The following is a 21,757-nucleotide window of genomic DNA, read 5'->3' on the forward strand; positions in this document are numbered from 1 at the left end:
AAAATGTCATTGATGTCTCAACATGTCACCCATCAGATCCTTTACAGTCCCCTGTATACTAAACCAATAAAAAAAAAATAGAGCACAATAAAAACCCTGCGAGAGAACAATCTTGGTGACAGTGATAATTTTATTAGATCCATGAACACAAAATGTACACAAATTATGTGCACACATAACATAAATAATAGCTAACGTAGTAGAAATGGCCTTTGTGGTGTAAGGCTGATGGGATTGTCATGCCACCTCCTCCATGTAGTCAGCTCCTTGACTCTGGCTGAGCTGAGATACGCTCAGGTCCTGAGTGATCTCATCAAACTGGGGGCAGTATTGAGGGGGAAGAGGGGGAGAGAAAAGAAAGGGTGAGTGTGTGAGGTAAGGTAATATAGAAATACCACCAAAGACACCTACTAACATAAAATTCATATTTATTAGACCTCTTTATGGACGGCATGATTATAGGGTACATGTCAAATTTAGCTAATAGAATGTGCTCAAAGAGAATATAAACTGTCAATTACATTTTGATTCCTATCCCCACCCTATACTGGAATATGCCTTTATGTAAAACTCAACCTAAAACTGTGGTAACTACAAGGGCCCACTGCTGACTAGCTTTACACATACAGTATGTAGGGTTGACTGCCTGTTGCCCTTCCTATGACACACAGGCACCGATGACGTGGACGTCAATTAAGGCAGCTCCCCACGCCGCTCTGATTCATAGACATTGACTTAAATGCGTAAGACAAATTTTGGTTTAATGCATTCAGCTGTGCAACTGACTAGGTATCCCCACACACACACCTTATCGCTGTTGTCGGGTCCCTCGATGGAAACCTCCTCGATCTCTTCTCCGATGCTCACCTCACTCTTGGAGATATCTGATCGATGGCTGCTGGTGGTAAACAAGAAATGCGCAGAGAAGGGAAACCCTTTAGATTGATATCTCTCGTGGCACAGATAGGGCATGAAACTGAACGAGCACCGAGCAGCATCTAAAAATAGCTAGTGAGATCTAGGGACGACACAGTACAACGCCCTACATTACCTGTTAAAGTCATCGCCGTAGTCGTCATCTGGCAAAACAAGAGGGGTATATCAGGATTATGCTCTATTTATACAAAAGTATGTGGACACCCCTTCAAATGAGTGGATTTGGCCATTTCAGCCACACCTGTTGCTGACGGGTGTATAGAATTGAGCACACAGCCATGCAATCTCCATAGACAAACATTGGCAGTAGAGAGCTCAGTTACTTTTGACATGGCACCGTCATAGGATTCCAGCAAGTCAGTTCATCAAATTTCTGCCATGGTCAACTGTAAGTGCTGTTATTGTGAAGTGGAAACATCTAGGAAAAACAACAGCTCTCCCGCGAAGCGGTAGGCCACACAAGCTCACAGAACGGGACCGCCAAGTGCTGAAGTGCGTAAAAATCGCATCTACTCGGTTGCAACACTCACCGCCAAGTTCCAAACTGACTCTGGAAGCAATGTCAGCGCAATAACTGTTCGTCGGGAACTTAAGTAAAATGGATTTCCATGGCCGAGCAGCTGCACACAAGCCTAAGATCACCATGCGCAATGCCAAGCGTCTCTGGAGTGATGAATCGCGCTTTACCATCAGGCAGTCCGACGGACGAATCTGGGTTTGGCGGATGCCAGGAGAATGCTACCTGCCCCGTTGAATATTGCCAACTGTAAAATTTGTTGGAGGAATAATGGTCTGGGGCAGTTTTTCCATGGTCGGGCTAGGCCCCTTAGTTCCAGTGAAGGGAAATCTTAACCCTACAGCGTACAATGACATTCTACACGATTCTGTGCTTTCAACTTTGTGGCAGCAGTTTGTGGAAGGTTTCCTGTTTCAGCATGACAATGCCGCCGTGCACAAAGCAAGGTCTACACAGAAAATGGTTTGTCGAGATGGGTGTGTAAGAACTTGACTGGCCTGCTCTTGACCTCAACCCCATTGAACACCATTGGGATGAATTGGAACGACAACAGTGAGCCAGGCCTAATAGCCCAACATCAGTGCCCGACCTCACTAATGTTCCAACATCTAGTGGAAAGCCTTCCTAGAGTGGAGGCTGTTACAGCAACAAAGGGGTGACCAACTACATATTAATGCCCATGACTTTGGAATGAGATGTTCGACGAGCAGGTGTCCACATACTTTTGATCACGTGGTGTATATGAAATAAATACAATTCAAATATGTAACCCACCAAAAACAGCATAATATAAAGAAATAAAACCTGGAATTGGGTTAAGATCATACCCTGCACGGAAGATCCGGTTTTATCATTTATCATTTTCAAGTCTTTGAATCCTTTGTTTCTGGGGTTAGAAGAAGTACCTAGAAAAAGCATTTGAGGGATTTACTCAAGAAGCAAAGAACCCAGTGTAATAGTCAGGCACGTGCACTGATAGAGCCCTATGAAAAAAGTGCCCATTTGATTGGTGCAACAACTGCAGTTCGACTTTGCCAGAGGCAGAACAAATTTAAATAAGTAGACTAGTTAGCTGGTTTTGACAGCATAGCCTAGCTCACTAGCTAATTTATCGAGCCTACAATAGCGATGATCAGCTGGTATAGCCTACCCCAGTAGTTGTTTTAGCAAAGACACTTTTAACAAACTCCTTTTCATCTGTGGTTCTAACATGCTTAGACTGCATTGTGTGATGAGCGAGTGTTTTTGCAGAGAATTAAGGCCTATGTTAAAATTAAAATGATTTGGCTTGAGGAGCAGTAGAAGTCTATGACTGGATTTCAGGTTGATTTATTCATGGAATTAAAACCTCTTAAATCCCACCTGTCACACCTGCGCGATTTAGTGCTTCTAACCCCTTTTAAGCGTTCTGGATTTTTTGCATTAGATTCATCTACCTTGTTTGTAAAAACAGTTCTTCTCACAAAAAGGTCTGTAAAGCCTGAACGGTTTCAGCTACAGACTTATGACCCCACTATGAAAATCCACACAATAGTCGTTAGAAGGTAAAGGGTTCTTCTACATAGAAGATCATAGGAAAACCCTGGACATATTGTCTATAATACTGTAATAAACTCCAAACAGTGGTCACTGACTAGTTGGATATTCATTTCCCATTGAGCAAACAATTTCTGTACTTACAGAAATGCTTATTATTATTTAATCAGGTGTTTGCTTGCCAGATCTTATTTGTTTATTGACATTTGTCATGAATGCAACTGTTAATGTCAAATTGTTTTGTGTTTCACTTGTAGCCCTGTTGTCCTGAAAAGAAAATGGTGAAACACTTCAATGCGAGGTTAACTATAAGGGCAGAGCAAGCAGATGAATGAAAGTAGCACATTTCAGCTTTGTGCCTGTGGGAGGCCATGGACCAATGAAGTTAATGGGGGGGGGGGGCAGCACCTGCCCCACTAATGCTCTGTGCACGGCCCTGGTACTAGTGCTTAAAAAAGTGCATCATTCTGGAGATAAAAAGCATGTACTCAACTCACATATACATACTCATGTTCAAATTAGTCTATACAACCCTTGCTACAGTTCATTACACACACACACACACACACACACACACACACACACACACACACACACACACCGTTCTTGCTGCCTGAGAGGTCTCTGTGACGGGCTTCTCCTGAGTGGAACCCCCCACCTGCAGCACTCCTCTGGGGGGGCGGGTCCGAATCTGCTGCTCTCCTGGTGGAAAAACAAAAGAAGCAAGGCCTAAGGCTGGAGGCCAAAAACACATTCAACTCACATCCACTGACTGAGGCAGGAGACAGGCATGTCATATAAGAGATACTAATAAGGAGGGTGGCACTGCACAGCACAGAGAGAAAGAGAGGGGGAACAGAGGGGATGGGGTACGAGAGAGAGAGAGAGAGAAAGAGAGGGGGAACAGAGGGGATGGGGTACGAGAGAGAGAGAGAGAGATGCCTGCTGTGAAAGAGAAGCCTGCAGCTCACCTGTGCTCCAAGCAGCTCCGTTTATTATCATAGTCAGAAAAGAGCTCGTCCCCATCGCCCTCTGTGTCACTACCCAGAGCAGACAGGCTGAGCCCAGAGAGAGAGTGGAGAGGAGAGACAGGAAACACACAGGAGCATAGTGAAGGAAGTACACTCACACAACACACACACAGAAATACACACATGACAAAAAACACGCGCACACACATGCAAAAACAAAAGTGGAAAAGTACAAGACCATGAACACCATATTAGTATCCGTTATTATTTAGAGGTCAATGCCAATGTTACAAACGTTAATTGTTGGTTTCGAAGGCAGCAAGCAAATGGTCAGACTTGTCACGGCTTTATCCCTCCGCTAATGGAGGAGTGATACACCAGCACCATGCACACTCACTCATTGAGGCTAGTGCCCCTCCTCATTGGGTTAAAGGAGCGCCCTGAGAGGCCCTCCTCCCTCAGAGAGCGGACGAAGCTGCTTGGGGAGGGAGGAAAGGACACACAGATAAACAGAAAAGAAGAAAGGAACAGGATAGAAATAAAAAGCTGGGCAGGCAGAGGAGAAACCCAAGGGGGGGGACAAGTGACAGCAGAGCAGAGACAGACAGCACAGTGCTCCTATGTGGAACCAAACTCCCCACCGCCCCCCACACACACTGGTCCATGTTTCTAAGCCACTTCAGTCATCTTAACAAACACCTCCTTGGTACTTTCAATAAGAGTACAGAATACTAAGCTAACAAGGATATTTATTTGCGATTACCTGCTATAGATAGAACAGGGTTCGCGTTCATTAGGCACCAACAAACTACCTGGAATTGTCCAATAAGAAACCCGTGTTTAGGTTTTCCATTGCAAAATGTTTCGTTATGGTGTCCCCTAATGAACACGGCCCTGTATTTCAAACTATTATGAGTCACTGTAGCCTAACTCATTGGGTTTACAGTGAGGACATACTTACTCTTTCTCACCGTTTCTCTTTTCAGAGAGACTGGCCCCTGAATTACTCTTAGCCAGGGGAAGGCTACTACTTCCATACGCAGCATGACAGAGAGCGAGAGAACATACAGTGAGCAGAGCGGCGACAGAGCCACACTTCTCTTCACACAATACTTCCTAATGTTGGGTTCTAGCTTGAAATATATTTACTGCTGCTACTGTATTAGAGGAACGTTGTGCATGAAATGTTACTGTGAGAGAAAAGGGGAACAATGTACACTACATTACCAAAAGTATGTGGACACCTGCTTGAACATCTCATTCCAAAATCATGGCCATTAGTATGGGGTTGGTTCCCTTTGCTGCTAGAACAGCTTACACTCTTCTGGAAAGGCTTTCAACAATATGTTGGAACATTGCTGTGGGGACTTGCTTCCATTCAGCCACAAGAGCATTAGTGAGGTCGCACACTGCTGTTGGGCGATTAGGCCTGTTCGATGTAGTTGAGGTCACAGCTCTCGGCTTGCCAGTCAAGTTCTTCCACACAGATCCCGACAAGCCATTTCTGTATGGGCCTCGCTTTGTGCACAGGGCCATTGTCATGCTGAAACAGGAAAGGGCCTTCCCCAAACTGTTGCCACAAAGCTGGAAGCACAGAATAGTCTAGAATGTCATTGTATGCTGTAGCATGTTGTGTTCGAGAGCACCTAAGACGAGACCGATTCAAGACCAAGACCAGAGTAAATATAGTCAGTGTCAAGACCAGAGGGGGGGAGCGAGACCGAGTCAAAACCGAGACCAGGAGGGGGACAAGGGGTCCGAGACCAGAAGAAAGTCCAATTCAAGACCATTATTGTAATTTTGTCAAATCACCACCATAAGAGTTCAAAACATCCAGTATTTCTGTGTTCATATTTCAGAACAACATATGGGTTCTTTAGACATTCTGAATAGTGAATAAATGCATGTTGAGGGAAAACAGAGCCACTCTACAAATGATTACTAACCCAAACACAGTGGGGAACAAATGGGCCTTCCACGCCTTCAGAGAAGGGCTAAGGATTTATAATTACCATTATTTTCAATGATGTGCTGTTTTAATGTCTTCAGTTTTTGTTGGAAATGAAAAAGGATTAACGCTGAAGACTTTGCTGGTCTCTGGGGAATGAATCTAGCTAGCTAGGTCAGCCGTATATATATATATATATATATATATAAAAGCATCTGCCATTCAACTGTATAAGGGCAAACTTTTGGGGTGATAGTCAAATCAACCAATCACATTTTGACTTAATGGCTGAGACCTTGATTACAAAAACATGAATGGAAACATCTGCCTTATTAAAGGCCAACAGGTAGCGAGCAGTAGTTTTCCCACGGTCTAGCTACAAAAAAATATATATATATTTTTTTTAAATGTAAAAGCCGATTAATCGGCATCAGCTTATTGTGGTCCTCCAATAATCGGTATCGGCGTTGAAAAATCATATTCGGTCGACCTCTATAATGTACGTCATGGAACAGTGAGTCAAATAGGAACTATTTTTAAAACCTCTTATAAAGTTGGTTTTGTAGCATAAATTTGCCAAAAAGTTCCCAAACGGCCCTTGCAGCGAAGGAAAGGCACCCTGTGTAAAAACATTAGATGATTTCCTATAGTTTTTTAAATGAGTTTTCCTGTAGATTTTTCAGATTCACTCTCAAAATATACATATATATATTTTTTAAATGAAAAAAATACCCGAATTGTGCCCCTGTGCAGCCAGGCCCATCCAAGTCTACTAACCTGATGCAAACAGAGCACGATGACATTTGCACATCACATGTAGCCTAATAACCAACACTTCGGATTCAACTTCTTTAATACCTGGTTCCCATTGTTGCCTTGGTTAGCATTTACTGGTAGATATAAGTTGAAACGTCTTTCCTACCCTACCGGCTACCGATGTCATTCTTCTGCTGCTCCATGACAAAACCAGTTGAGAGCTGAACACTGTTGCTGCCTGCAAATGATATCCCGCTGATACTACGCTGTGTGTGTAAATACATTTAATGAGCTTTGACATTGTGTAGGCTACTTTGTGCATGATTTCTCTATTGTACTACATAATTGATAAGTCTCATACCTCCACTACACTACTTTGATATGCATCAGTAGGGATTAAGAAGTTAATAAACGCAACGCCCACGAAAACAAAGGTGGGTATACGGCTAATACCTGTGTATACCCTCCACTACCACCACTGGATCTTTGTGTTTTACAAAAAGTGCTCTCTCCTACATGAGTGACCTGGTATTACGGTTGCTGTCCTTTCAGCATCACCAACCTGTCACACACTGAAGGTCTATAGGTTCACCACTGTCACACACTGAAGACCTATAGGTTCACCACTGTACTAACCTGTCACACACTGAAGACCTATAGGTTCTCCACTGTCACACACTGAAGACCTATAGGTTCTCCACTGTCACACACTGAAGACCTATAGGTTCACCACTGTACTAACCTGTCACACACTGAAGGTCTATAGGTTTACCACTGTCACACACTGAAGACCTATAGGTTCACCACTGTACTAACCTGTCACACACTGAAGTCCTATAGGTTCACCACTGTACTAACCTGTCACACACTGAAGACCTATAGGTTCTCCACTGTCACACACTGAAGACCTATAGGTTCTCCACTGTCACACACTGAAGACCTATAGGTTCTCCACTGTCACACACTGAAGACCTATAGGTTCTCCACTGTCACACACTGAAGACCTATAGGTTCTCCACTGTCACACACTGAAGACCTATAGGTTCTCCACTGTCACACACTGAAGACCTATAGGTTCTCCACTGTCACACACTGAAGACCTATAGGTTCTCCACTGTCACACACTGAAGACCTATAGGTTCTCCACTGTCACACACTGAAGACCTATAGGTTCTCCACTGTCACACACGGAAGACCTATAGGTTCTCCACTGTCACACACGGAAGACCTATAGGTTCTCCACTGTCACACACTGAAAGACCTATAGGTTCTCCACTGTCACACACGGAAGACCTATAGGTTCTCCACTGTCACACACTGAAGACCTATAGGTTCACCACTGTCACACACTGAAGACCTATAGGTTCTCCACTGTCACACACTGAAGACCTATAGGTTCTCCACTGTCACACACTGAAGACCTATAGGTTCTCCACTGTCACACACTGAAGACCTATAGGTTCTCCACTGTCACACACTGAAGACCTATAGGTTCACCACTGTACTAACCTGTCACACTGAAGACCTATAGGTTCACCACTGTACCAACCTGTCACACACTGAAGTCCTATAGGTTCACCACTGTACTAACCTGTCACACACTGAAGCCCTATAGGTTCACCACTGTACTAACCTGTCACACACTGAAGCCCTATAGGTTCACCACTGTACTAACCTGTCACACACTGAAGACCTATAGGTTCACCACTGTACTAACCTGTCACAAACTGAGGGCCTATAGGTTCACCACTGTACCAACCTGTCACACACTGAAGTCCTATAGGTTCACCACTGTACTAACCTGTAACACACTGAAGACCTATAGGTTCACCACTGTACTAACATGTCTATAATATATATAAAGGCTGTTAAGATACTGTATGAATGTTTCAAGAAAGGAGTGGATATGTGTGTCCTGGCGAAGCAGTTTTATGAGCTGACTGAATGGAAGCTGATAATTAGGAGTTTTTTACTCCGCTGGTCTCGGGAAGAAATTACGAGTCCTCAACTGTCCGAGACCGAGTCAAGACCCAGTACAAATGTATCCCATACAGAGACAAGAGCAAGACACTTAATATGTGGTCTCGAGACCGGACTCGAGTACTACAACTCTGCTGTAGCGTTAAGATTTCCCTTCAAGATAACAAAAGTAAATAACGTGTCCGTAAAATGATTGCTCATCCACCAAACTTTACAGTTAGCACTATGCATCGGGGCAGGTAGCGTTCTCCTGGCATCCGCAAAACCCAGATGAATCAGTTGGACTACCAGATGTTGAAGTGTGATCACTCCAGATAATGAGTTTCTACTGCTCCAGAGTCCAATGGCAGCGAGCTTTACACCACTCCAGCCGATGCTTGGCATTGCGCATGGTGATCTTAGGCTTGTGTGCGGCTGCTCGGCCATAGAAACCCATTTCTATGGCCGAGCAGCCCCCCCCCATTTCTATGGCCGGGGGGGGCTTTAACCCCAGGGGGGTTAAAGCCCCAGCTGCGGTGGCAGTGAGGCCATAGATCTATGTGCAGTAGGGGTAAGGGTAGGTCCCGTAGTAGGATAGGTCCCTAGTGGGGATGTGACCCATGCGAGATCCCTAGGTGGCGGGTAGGTAGGGTAGGTTCCGAGTGGGGGTGCAAATCCCTCAGCTGGGTTTACTATATGGAGAAGTTGGCACATCTATATGCTAGCATGGTGGGTTACAGAGAGGTGGTCCATGTAGAAGGACTAAGGCAGGAAGTGTGCCTGGTGGAGAATAGGAGGTATCTGGGGATATCAGAGATGCAACATTGTCAGTTAGTGGTAACGTGTATGGTGATAGAACGTTGCCTGTAAGTTCTGGGAGGCAGGCCATCTCCATAGTTGGAAAAGCGATGTTTGAAAGTGATCCATGTGCATTAGCAATAGCAATAATGAGAGCAGTTGATTTATGCCCTATTGGGGGCGGGAAACCGTGACCGATTATGTGAAATTAGGTGGACAGCGGAGTAACCTCGGTAACAAGTGTTGTCGGGAACAGTGGTATTTACGGCGAGAGATAGACTAAAACCCCTTCCTGTGTTACACATTAGTCTTCTGCAATCTACTGTGGCCCATTAGCACGCTCTAGTGTCGCCCTACCACAAATTCTGCTTGTTCAGAACCTAACAATAATAAATATGTACTGTAGACTTTCTCCACACATCTCCCAGCCCATCAGAGTTGATTAACGCCCCTGTATTTTAAGATTCTTAAGATATTGATCATGGCTTATGGTGCAACAGAATTTCTATGCTAATATTAACAGCATCCATGTTCTACATTTATCGCTATTACGCATGACTTATGTGATGGATCATGGAGCAGCACACATGTTCAATCACGCGTATGACAATCAATCCCCGTCCTCACCAGCCGTAGGTTTTCTGTGGTTTAGGCAGAGGGTCGTCAAAGAACGAATCGTCCTCGTCTAGGTCCTCTTCCACCTCCAGGTCCAGCCCCTTCTTCAGGCTCGCCGTGTGGCCGTTGTCGTTGTCCCCGGACACCTCGCTGTGCCTTGGCGTCACGTGACCCGGCCCTTTGCCCTTTAGAGAGCCAAAGCGCAGGCTGGTGTCACTGTGGCTGTGACTGACCTCCACGCCCTGTGGGGTACATGTAGGAACAAGACAACACAAATAACAAAAACACACGTTTAAAGCCGCTTCTGTGTATTTGAGCGGGTGCAGCTAGCATTTAGTTGCAAATGGTTAGAGGATTGAAGCGACAGGGAGAGTTAGTAGTGGCACTGAAATATTTGCTATAGGAAAGATATTTCGAGAACTATCCGGCACAAGTAAAGGTCTTGTTAGAGGTTTGGCTAATGGCTTAGCTACGTTAGTCGTACCTACTCTATGAACCATTAAGACTGTGAAGTTGAGCCATTAGTAAAACACATGCACACAGCACAGTCAGAGTTTCAATCAAAACTGGAAAACACTCATCATTCATGACAATCAGTCTGGTGATAAGAGCACATTTGAGAGGCTGCGCTGAGATACTGCCAACCTATCTTCCCTGCGCTAATGGTGACACCATACCAAGTAAACCATGGGTTAACAGAAGACTATGGTACAGACATGCCTTTGAAATCAGAACTTCCCCTGGAGGAGTTGGTATGAGCCGACCCACTGGGCAGACGTCAATTTAAAGTCTACTCCCACGTTGGTTCCACGTCCTTTCATTGAAATGACGTGCAAACAACGTGCATTCAACCGGTGTGTGCACATGGGTACTTGTACACCTGGGTTGTGTTCATGACAGCAAACCAAATGAAAACGAGTGTTCCATATCAGTCCAGCAAGTCCCTCTCCGTTTCAGTAGATTTTTCTTACGTTGTGGTGCCTAATGAGCACAACCCCTTTTCCAGCCTTGCGGTTTACCTTGGTGTCAGCCTTCTCCGCCTGTGCACTGTGCCTATGTCCTTTAAACCTGGGGATCTGTGCATGAGAACACAGCTATCAGCCTTCTCACACACCCACTGCCTCACTAACATGATGGATGCCGGGTAGGCCCTAAAGGTGGCTACATTTAGGGAGAATCGCATACACAGTTTAGTCTACTGACCTCTTCGTCCTTTCCGAAAAGAAAGCGGAAAAACAGAGGCTTTGTTTTAACAATCAACATTCTCTTAAAAATATCCATGTCATGTATACCCTATGCTCACATCCTGCAAATACAACGCTAGGCCTCTTAGTTGTGATTTCTTCTGTTATTTTAAGTCAAGTTCCATAGAAATGAATTGATTCACAAGAAAGCTGTTATGACATAACAGTTCACACAAACAGGTATTAAAAGGAATAAAATATTAACGTTGAACAAAGTAAGAAAAAAAGTGATCCTACGAGAAACCACACAACAGCCATTTTATATAGGGCACTACAACATACACTGCACCATAGTTTGAATAGTGCCAATGTACCTTACTAGGCGGTGAAGTGCTTTTCTTCTCCTCAATAAATTGACTGGGATTGTGAATTACATCACAGGTGTCATGGGTGACCTGGAAGGGGAAGGACACATTTAACATTGTGTTTCATCCTAAGAAACGGTTCATACAAAGTTCAATCTATGACACAATCTAAAAAGGAACTTCAAGACAGTCTTACCACACTTCGACACTGACTGAAGAAGCGCTTGTACAAGCCCAGAAACTCCTGGAAGTCTATAGCTACAGAGACAGAGGTGAGGCAAAGCATTAGAGCAGATGACGACATTTTCCACGGCTTTTGTGTTGCCATGCTTGTAACTATAGCAGCCGCACTTTTCAGTTCGCTGCAGCTTGCGACTGGAACGAGCTGCAAAAGACTATCAAACGGGACAGTTTAAATCTCCATCTCTTCATTCATGGACACTCTTATGGACGGTTGTGGCTGATTCACATGATGTATTGTTACCTCTACCTTCTTGCCCTTTGTGCTGTTGTCTGTGCCCATTAATGTTTCGTACCCTGTTTTGTGCTGCTGCCATGTTGTCGTCACGTGTTGCTGCCGTGCTATGTCGTCGTCTTAGGTCTCTCTTTATGTAGTGTCTCTCTTGTCATGATGTGTGTTTTGTCCTATATTTTTAATCCAAGCCCCGGTCCCCGCGGGAGTTCCTTTTGTTAGGCCGTCATTGTAAATATTAAATTTGTTCTTAACTGACTTGGCTAGTTAAATAAGGGTTCAATTAAATACATTCAATTAAGAATGTCACTTCATTTCAGTCTACAGAACACTTACATTTACCGGAGGCCTTGTCTCCAACTCTATGTTCATCAGTGACAAACTTCTCCAGCATGTTCCTGTTATTGGACACACAGACTACTTGTTAAGGAAACTGGATGAGCTGTAGATTCACGTCACAAATAGCATTGTCGTGTCAGCGTTGCAGTCAGGGCAGGTTTCCCCAGACACAGATTAAGTCTATTCCTGAATGACAAAGCACTTTCAATGGAAATGCATGCTTTTTAGTTCGGGGGTGGGCTTTCCTGTGTCCAGGGAACGAGCCCTCAGTTCTTTGTCATTTTGCTTGAATGACACGGCCCAAACATACTTGTTGAAGTTGGGAAAAACATCTCCAAACACAACTTTCAAATCCTCTTTGAGTATCCCACCAGTTCTGGCCTGTGAAACAGAAAGTTTAAACAGAGTAAAAGGCAGGATCTTGGAAGAATCTTGGACATTTAAACACCTCCACAAGGTAATCAATGGCAATGGAGAACTTATGAGGATGACCAAAATGAGCACATCTACAAACAAACAAAAAGATCACCTTGTCATAAACATCAAACTTCTTCCGGGCGTCTGCTATTTGCCTGGGGGATAGTTCCTAAAAAAGAGAAAACGGAAGAGCATTGATATCAGACGGAGAAATCTCTCTACATTTGAAGTTGCATCCTCTTGGGATCAATACAGGTGATCAAAAACAAACATGAAATTGTGAGCTTGATGGTTTGATAAGTTACATGCTAGTTCTTCATGTGCACCTTCGTGGCCCGCAGTTCTCTGTATGAACGGGCGAATAGGATAGCTATGTGAGCTCATTCTGCTGATCTGAGCAGAGCATGAAACATGACTAAGAAAGTGGGACAAACTTGTTATGTCAGAATCTCGCTGAACAACAGGAAAACCATTTTCGCTCTCTCTCTCAATCGTCTGCGTACATTTACACTAATGGCAAGCTGCCTTCTGTTGACCCAGATATTATTATAAATTAGGTCGTCATGGCAAAATGACAACTATGAGTGATACAGTTTATTTTCGCTCTGGCAGCTCAGGTCCATTGACAGAATACTTAAAATGTTGTTGTATGAAGAATTACATCTCAGTGTGCTCATGTTTTGTAGGCTATGTATAATACCTTATTATGAAACAGTTGGTGCTCATTCATAACATTGTATGTAGATGTAAATGTACCCTAGTGAGTGAGAAGGAAGGCAATGAAGATCATAAAAATTACTACCTTGGGGATGTTTGTGGCTTTGTACCCCTTACATCAGATAACAGCAGGCCAGAGCAGGGAAATCAGTAGAGCAAGAAAGCAGTCCATTATAAATCACAAGTGGGACACTCCGTTCAGAAGAAAATACATTTTAAAAAGGAAGGACAGCCATTCAAGAGCATAATCAAATCGGGTAGACTTCTGGGCAGGGGTGATGTTGTGGATGTTTGTATGTTGTCGTTTGTATGTGTATGTTTTGGATTGTTCATCTTTTAAAATAATTTTAAATATATATATTAAACACACACACACACACACACACACACACACTAAATACAATCTTACAACAACAAAAACTAATCAGGGAGGCTTCAGGTTAGGACAACTGCTAATGTCAGAAGCTCTTTCCTCCACTAGGAGCTTAAGGGAATACACTAATGTAGTGAATGACTAAACCTATGTATGTAAAATGGCAAGCCCTGTGCAGTGGTGTGTCTTTCTTTACCTCGGAGAAGATGGAGGCCTTCTCCTTGTGTCTGCCCCTCTTGACGAGCTCCAGCAGGAGAGGAGTGTTCCTGTTCATATCAGTCTCGGTGATATCCAGCTCACAAGAGACCTGCTCACGGCTGTCTAGGCCATTTAGCTGAGGACAGGAGACACGCGCGCAATAAATTGCATGCCATAATGGTGAATGGAGCACGGACAATTCCAAGTTATTTGACCAGAATGCCGGGCCAGCCCTATCCACTGGAAGTAAAAACACTCACTGAGTTTATCTCTGGCTGGAAGACAGCAAGCGTGAAGTCCAGGTGGAAGACCTGTAGAAAGTCTATGATGAGGCTGGCCACCAGGCGTCCTGTTAAAATGGGAAGGATATGATCAGCCTCATCATGGAAAGAATGAGTCATTGTACTGCATGTTGATTATTATGGGATTAGCAGACGATTGTTCAGACCATCACGGTAGATAACACAACCCTTACCATCCTTTGTATCAAGACATTTCTTCAGGTTTTCATTGACAAGTGGAGTTTTATTCTGGGGGAAGGATAATGGGTGGTAGCAGAGGTTATGCAGATGTAAATCATACGCTACACTGACATCCCCCCCAAAAAATGGAACGTCATCAATAAGAGAAGCAATAAGCCTAACCTTACACTATAAGGATTCATTGACAATGCACATAAGTCAGCTATCGTCTTACCTCCACTTTATCCTGTTCATCCATAGCCAGAAAGACAGCGGCGCGCATTTCTGCCTACAGAATAAGAGAAGTACGAGCAAAAAAGGGTGTTAGCCAAGCAAGAGGGCCTCAAACTGGCCTGAACTACCTAGCTAACGTTAGCTATGTAACAGTACTTGCTAAGTACCTAAAAAAATGCACTGCTTGTAAAATAGTTCGCTATCTAGCCAACGTTAGCTGTTGGTTATCCAATGTTAGAAGGTACAGCAGCTAGCTAGCTATCCCACGACACTAGATCGCATGATAAGTCGGTGACTTTCCGGGGTCCAGCTAGTTACAGTACTGTAGCTAGCTAACGTTAGCTAGCTAGCTACAAGCTGCAACAACAAAATCCTCAGTCTTTGAACAGTCCTTCGAAATATGACTTTACAGTATCAGTAGTTACGTGCCTTTAGTTTGTTCAAGACCCCACTGTTTTCTAGGTTTTGGATCAAAAGATCCCGCAACTCAGTGTCGTCCTCCGTGGCAGACATCTTTATTTGAGCTAATCGGCAACCAAGACAACCAAAACAAACACTGGCAGCCTAGCTATTTGCTAATTCAGCAACGCAGATTCCAGGAAAAAAAATCAACAGCAAGCCAGCGCGCACGATTTGCACCATTCACCAGCATCGTGGCACACGCAATCTTGCCCCTCTTTAGTTCAACACGGAGGGAGTGATGTCAAAATAGGTTGGTGCTGTATCAATTGGTGGATTAGGCTCAAATAATGCAAGTTCTGTATCAAAATCGAAGTAATGTATAGAGAGATATCAGACATGTTAAATATATCAGATATTTTGATCAAAGTTGCTTTTGATTTGTTGATCTGCCTCATGTGTCATGAGCCATTTTTGACTCATGTCTCTTATCATTTGTGGTTGTGTATACTTGTATTATATCGTATTTTGTAAATTGGGTGAATCCCTTTCTTTTTTTGTGGGTGGTTTATGATTTGTTGGCCCTAACATTTGTTTGTCAAAAGTTTTTTTCTCTCACAGTAGTTGGACTTCACAATAACATAGTTCCTCTTCTGTTGTCATTCAGGACAGGAGGATAGACTACAGATGCTTGCTGGCTCTGTTATAGTCATTTCAGTGACTCTGCAGCTAAGTGTGTTGGATTATTTCTCTCCTTATTCTCTCCTTATTTCTCTCCTATTTTCATTCATATGTGAGGCAGTCATTTGAGGAAACAATACAAGTTAGTGTTGTAACACACGTTTTATTCAGAGTAAGAGATGTCAACACCAGCGTGATAAAAATCGTACAAACTTCACAATTTCAAATGAAATATCACAGCAACTTGTGATCTTAAACATACAAAATTAAAGATCAACAGAAATCATGCCATGTGGTACCAAAATTAAGTTGGAAAGTTTGCAAGAGGGAGAGAGGGGAAAGGAGAGAAGGAAATTAATGTTGTATAAAATCCTTTCATCAAAGCATTACTCAAAATAAATCGTAATTGTAGCAGTTTAATCAATAGATGAATTCACAAATATTCATATGAAAATTCTTCTGCACTCTAGCATGTGACATGTTAGTGTTCTCTATGTAAATAATCACAGATAACCTTTTTACATTTGTTATTTCAATATGTACTGACTGTTGGTGAGTAGGACATTTGTGCTTAAAATTCCCATTTCCTTTGTATCAGTAAGAATAATTGACTGAAGAAAATAGTACAAGCTGTCAATCTATCTATAGCATTACTTTATTGGCAAAAAGCTGCAGACACAAAGCTTTAGACACAGGCATGTGGAGTCATATGGAATGTGGACCTCAAGTCTAGTAGGAGGTCCAAATAGATGCTTTGAAGTGTGAGATCAGGTCAATGACTAGCTAAGCCCATAACACCCTCATGTTGACTACCAAGAAGGGATGTCTGAATTGAACTTGACTCACTCAGCTCTAAGTCTCGCGGCTGCATTTAGACAGGTAGCCCAATTATGATATTTCTTTCACTAATTTGTCGTTTGACCAATCAGATCAGTTCCGAAAAGATCTGGTGTGAAAAGATCTATGTGATTGATCAAAAGACCAATTACTTGGAAAAAATATCAGAATTGGACCGCCTGTCTAAATGAAGTCCTTGGCTTCACTGTAGGCTACTTCCAAGGACAGTGCATCTTAGATACTGTTGCCATATACAGTCGTTTAAATTAAAATAATGATATCTATTTATTGATATAATTGGGACATACTCCCCATGATGTGCATGCACAATAAACTGTATTAAGAACACACATATAATCCATTATTAGAGTCATCTTCAGCAAGTGCATGTCACATGGTTATGCCAATTTGTAAAGGAAATGTAATGATTCATTAGTAAATACTATGTAAGGGTAGATTTGTTGCAGTTGGCTGATGATTAAAAGGTTGTGGCATTATAGGGGGCTGACATTGACACTCACATTGCATTATAATGGTGTTTTTAAGTACTATGAAAACATTTATTGAGGGTGTCTCATAGAAAGGGATCGCAATTTCCTCACGAAATTGTCATCAATCATAGAAACGCTAGTAAATCGTGGACCACTATTAGTAGTATCACTTCCGTTATTCTTTGCTGTTATAATAGATATCAATAAAGTTTTTACCAATAGATTCATTTTTTTAGGACAGAATCAAAAAGCAACCTTTAGCTCGTGTCATGTTGTGTGGCTCAGACACATACTATGCATGATCGCAAAGACAGTGCAATAATATACTATGATAAATGGGGGACATTGACCCTGTAAGTCCAGCGCATCAATCAGCCTTTATAAAGATAACTTTTCTAGAAAACCTCTGAACCATCAATTTGACCCTTCAAGTACCTCTTTAAGTGTCAATAAAAACATCAAAACCAAGGTGTTCCTGTGCAAAATCGAACATGAGAGAACGAAACTCATAAACTCATCCATCTTTCATTTTGGAACTGATCGCCGCATGATGAATCCCGAAAACATGATTGTATTAAAAGATTTATACAAAACTTAATACATTTACATTTAGTAAAAAGATTTATCAGCTCAGCTAATTTTATTTATAAGAAATTGCATATACCCAAACTTTTGTTCTATATAGATTGCATCCCATATCTAAACAAGTGATTTAATCATTGTTATACCAATATTGCTGATAAGTTGTACCTACTAGCTATTCGATAAGATTTACGATTAAAATAAATGAGTAACGCTAGATTGTCTCCTACATTTCCCATAGCCATTGGTCCTCCCGCTCTGTGTTTGAAATGGAAATAGTTTAACAGCACATATTACTAAGACTTTTTTATTTATTTCTAACTTAATGAAGTACAGTCCATTCCAGATGATGGGAGTTGCACCACTTAGTTTCCGTCTCATGATGTTTGAAATTTGTCATATTTATACATAGTTTCTTCTCGTACTTTATTTAAACATAGACATTATTATTAGTCTCCACACAGACCACTGAAGACAAAGAGTTTTTTCAAACATTGTTACAAAAATCGATACATTTACATCCATTAAACAATCTTCACACCAAAGGTCTTTTTTTTTGTTGTATTCTATTAAATCACAAAAAGAAACGCTTATCTAAAAATGATTGCTCCTCACATTGCCCTCATCTGGCTCCCGACCCATGGGACTCAGTTTAGTCCTTTTTTATCAATAAGCGTTCAAATAATGAATGAAACAAGCTTACAATTAATAAATACATATACACAAAAATGTGCATACATTAGCAGCTATAAACAGTACATCGCATTATATTAGGTCATATGAAAATGTACAAAACGTGTATGTTCTTTTAAACTTTTGCCATCGGGAACTATTTTTAAAGCAAGGCAAAAATATCATAACCATGGAGCTCAGAGCATAACATTGTAATAAAAGAAACATGATGGTAATTTACAGCAGCAAAAAAAATCCTGATCCATTCTCTCTTTTGACCCTTTTTTGTCACTTTAACATCATTTGATTTAGCCTCTGACAGTGCCTTTTTCGCAGGTAGATAGGCTACTACACTTGGATGCCTTGCACCGCTTGTTTGATGTTTTCCAATAGGGCCTTGTTCTCTGGACTCTGGTATTGGTCCTGATGGGTGTACATATCTGTCAAAGTATTCACATAACTATCAAAGTTTTGTTCATTCATTGGCTCCTGTGAGGGGAAAAAGACTCCAATGAGGAAAATGGTACATACGTAATCAGATTCAGTCGGGTTTCATATTGATGATCAATTCATTTTCTTTCAAAGAGAAGGGAAGGGAAAGAGAAATTGTTCAGGGAAGGACACTGACAGCTACAAACATTGTAAGGACAGTATGGGCACGGGGGCTGTACTAAGTGTATACAATACTTCATCAATTTCATAAAATGTAACCATTTACATAGTCCTATGTACACTACAGTGGACCTAATGCAGCTCCAAAACATGCAAAGTCAGTGTAGATTGATTTTAGCAACTCATAGAAGGCATGATGGTTGATGCTTATCTTATGGAGACAAAATTATGACGGACATCACATAAATAAACTAATGTAATGTGTGCAGCTAGTGAGATGTAGGAGTTGTGGGAGCCATTTCTCAGATAGGTGCACACACTGTAACGGTAGCATGAACAGACAGACAGACAGACAGACAGACAGACAGAAGACAGACAGACAGACAGACAGACAGACAGACAGACAGACAGACAGACAGACAGACAGACAGACAGACAGACAGACAGACAGACAGACAGACAGACAGACAGACAGACAGACAGACAGACAGACAGACATTGAATATGCAATAGCAGACTGAACATACTCGCTTCCTTGACTGTGACTGTGTTATAAATGTGAAAATATGGCTCGTGGTGTTACTCCATCACGGCCACTTCCTTGTCAGCAACAAAATTCTTCTAAGAAGCCACAAAACGTCTCTCTAAATATGATCAAACCATTGAATCGTAGTATAACGCAGCAACATGTATGGAGTGTTCACGAGTATAGGAGGAAGACTTAAAGGGAGGAGATGATAGTGCAGAAGAAACGGATAATAATTAGACTATGAAAAGGAGTCTCTTACTCTGTGGGGCATCTGTAAACAGCAGCTATGTTTAACTGGGGCCTCTTTCTGTGGCATCGGTTTCTACAGGAAGAGGTGTGAAGAGAATAGAGATAGATATAATTCTATTAGCCTGCTGTACAAAAGGGAGCATAATTCTAGCCTGGTCGCAGATATTTTTGTGCTCTCTTGCTAATAGTTATTTTCATGACGTTTGGCATAACAATGACTATAGCAGTTGGCTATAACACAAACAGAAATGGTTCCAGGCTAGCAAAATGCTTTATAACCCTAGTAAAACGTGATCCCCTCACATTAATGGTCAGACAACAGGGAGCCATATTCAGAGGGAGAGATCTCATTCATTACTAAGCAACTTTGGTGCCTTTTAAATCAAGCAATATCCAATCAGCCCTGTTCTTTCATACGCAAGAGCTGTAATTGGATAATACAGGCACATGACACGTCAAGGCAGCCATGATTTATTTCTCAACTGAAACAAAGCAGGGGTTGTGTGTGTGTGTGTGGGGGGGGGTTATTAGATTAGATTATTAGTCTGTTACAGGAAGTGTTGTAGCACAGAAGCATATGAACTGCTGAGAAAACAAGTGACAAACAGAAAGCAGCAGATGAAACAACCCGACTGGGTCATTGCAGTCGGCCCTTGTGTTGCAATGATTTGTTAAGCACATAACAGGGTAAGAGATGTACTTTTCTTTCCGAATTCCTGATGTGTTCTGTTTAAATGGCATCAACAAACAATCAATATGGAAATAAACATATCCAATTTGGTAGAATGAGTGGAATAAGCCACTACCATGATATGACCATGTCTTGTTTTCACTCACGTTACGTTGACTAATTTACTCCAAATGGCCCTGGGTTTCAACACTTGCAATCATGGAACGTCAAATTGGCATGCTTTCAAGTGTGCCATCTATTATCTTTGACAACATAGCCTTTTTACCTAACCCCACGTCCCATTTCCCCATAAACCCGTTCTTGATTCCTATGGCATCTTAGTTCGACTTGATACAGTACTTGTCCGACAGTAACTGTTGTAGGCTAAGTTGTGATGGTACTTACCATATGTGGGAGCTGGATATTCGCTAAGCTGTTGATGAGAGACTGGCTGAGGTTGGCTAGTTCGTGCAGTAGGGAATCATTCTGCTGCTCAATAACTTTGTTCTCCTCCTCTATGGACTTCAGGTTAGTCTCCATAGTGGTGATCTGGGAAAGGAGAGACAGAAGTGCATGGAAGTTGATGAACCAGAGTGACTGACTGTTTGACAACTGACAACAGAGGGTTTTGTCTGACAACTGAGGGACTTCTTATGGATCCTTAAAAATGTACTGCGCTAGTCATATCACAGTTACTTGGGGGGTGAGACATCAAAATCAAGTTAAATGCACTTGATCTAAGCTTTAATCCATCAACCTGTTTCAGAATTTGCCCAAAACTAGCAAGACTGATTGCCCTATAATAATTAATGAATTAATCTCGATTAAGTAATGCATGAATCTTACTTGTGTCCTAAGTTTAATCATGTCTGATTCCACTTGATTGTTTGATTCGTTTAGATCTTTGATTTCTGTATCCAGCTGTTTGATGTCCTCATCATTTTCTATTCCTAGAAAAGGGGAAACATAGAATGCACTGTGGATTCAGCTTGAATATGTTTTGATAAAACCAGGAAGTGGCATAGTCAAGGGGCATTCTGACTGGTATTTGTGCCTGGTTATTACCTTTGCTTGCCCGTTGCTTGATCGTTAACATTTCTACCCCAGTCATTCTGGCTTTCTTCATGGCTGAGGTGGCACGCGGGCAACCAGAAAGACTGAGGAAAAAAGGAATATACACTACTGGTGAATAAAATCATATGACTCCAACCCTGCTGGTCTCAACCATAATTTACATTA

The 21,757-nt window shown here is 42.1% G+C and overlaps 2 protein-coding genes across 26 annotated transcripts in view; both read right to left on the reverse strand.

The window, feature by feature from the left end:
- Window positions 1-110: 110 nt before the first annotated feature.
- Window positions 111-15,372, reverse strand: cep43 (centrosomal protein 43). Of its 17 annotated transcripts, none has more exons than XM_024420721.2 (22): window positions 15,226-15,372; window positions 14,798-14,851; window positions 14,577-14,631; window positions 14,362-14,450; window positions 14,100-14,237; window positions 13,616-13,642; window positions 12,926-12,982; window positions 12,707-12,777; window positions 12,394-12,455; window positions 11,782-11,843; window positions 11,595-11,675; window positions 11,240-11,248; window positions 11,056-11,112; window positions 10,049-10,278; window positions 4,922-4,990; window positions 4,358-4,435; window positions 3,961-4,047; window positions 3,591-3,691; window positions 2,281-2,358; window positions 1,052-1,079; window positions 808-898; window positions 111-318 (listed from the first exon to the last, which is right to left on the reverse strand). In XM_024420721.2, exons 1-22 carry the CDS (start codon window positions 15,307-15,309, stop codon window positions 238-240), a joined length of 1,689 nt encoding a protein of 562 aa, XP_024276489.1. In that variant the 5' UTR covers window positions 15,310-15,372; the 3' UTR covers window positions 111-237. The 17 variants fall into 17 exon arrangements, with proteins under 17 accessions (XP_024276489.1, XP_024276491.1, XP_024276490.1 ...); XM_024420723.2 differs by having other exon boundaries at window positions 4,922-4,987; window positions 15,226-15,371; XM_024420722.1 differs by having other exon boundaries at window positions 808-895; window positions 15,226-15,370.
- Window positions 15,373-16,023: 651 nt separating this feature from the next.
- Window positions 16,024-21,757, reverse strand: part of myt1la (myelin transcription factor 1-like, a) — a 53,791-nt gene continuing 48,057 nt past the window's right edge. For 6 of the 9 annotated variants that reach the window (XM_042321818.1, XM_042321816.1, XM_042321815.1 and 3 more), the window contains exons 19-23: window positions 21,584-21,675; window positions 21,365-21,468; window positions 20,924-21,067; window positions 19,859-19,921; window positions 16,024-18,947 (exon numbers count right to left, since the gene is read on the reverse strand). In XM_042321818.1, coding sequence (XP_042177752.1) covers window positions 18,807-18,947; window positions 19,859-19,921; window positions 20,924-21,067; window positions 21,365-21,468; window positions 21,584-21,675 — 544 coding nt within the window. In that variant the 3' untranslated portion in view covers window positions 16,024-18,806. The remainder of the gene's footprint in view (window positions 18,948-19,858; window positions 19,922-20,923; window positions 21,068-21,364; window positions 21,469-21,583; window positions 21,676-21,757) is intronic. The other 3 variants (XM_042321820.1, XM_042321819.1, XM_042321817.1) reach the window with 1 other exon arrangement.

Source organism: Oncorhynchus tshawytscha, linkage group LG05, assembly GCF_018296145.1.
Source record: "Oncorhynchus tshawytscha isolate Ot180627B linkage group LG05, Otsh_v2.0, whole genome shotgun sequence".
Classification (NCBI taxonomy): Eukaryota; Metazoa; Chordata; class Actinopteri; order Salmoniformes; family Salmonidae; genus Oncorhynchus; species Oncorhynchus tshawytscha.

Excerpts from the sequence above, each read along its gene's own strand:
- cep43 (XM_024420721.2), bottom strand. The coding sequence starts at position 15,309 with ATGTCTGCCACGGAGGACGACACTGAGTTGCGGGATCTTTTGATCCAA. Across the intron at positions 14,238-14,361 it reads TCCAGCCAGAGATAAACTCA|CTAAATGGCCTAGACAGCCG; the intron begins GTGAGTGTTTTT and ends TCCTGTCCTCAG. Across the intron at positions 319-807 it reads GACCCGACAACAGCGATAAG|TTTGATGAGATCACTCAGGA; the intron begins GTGTGTGTGTGG and ends TACTGCCCCCAG.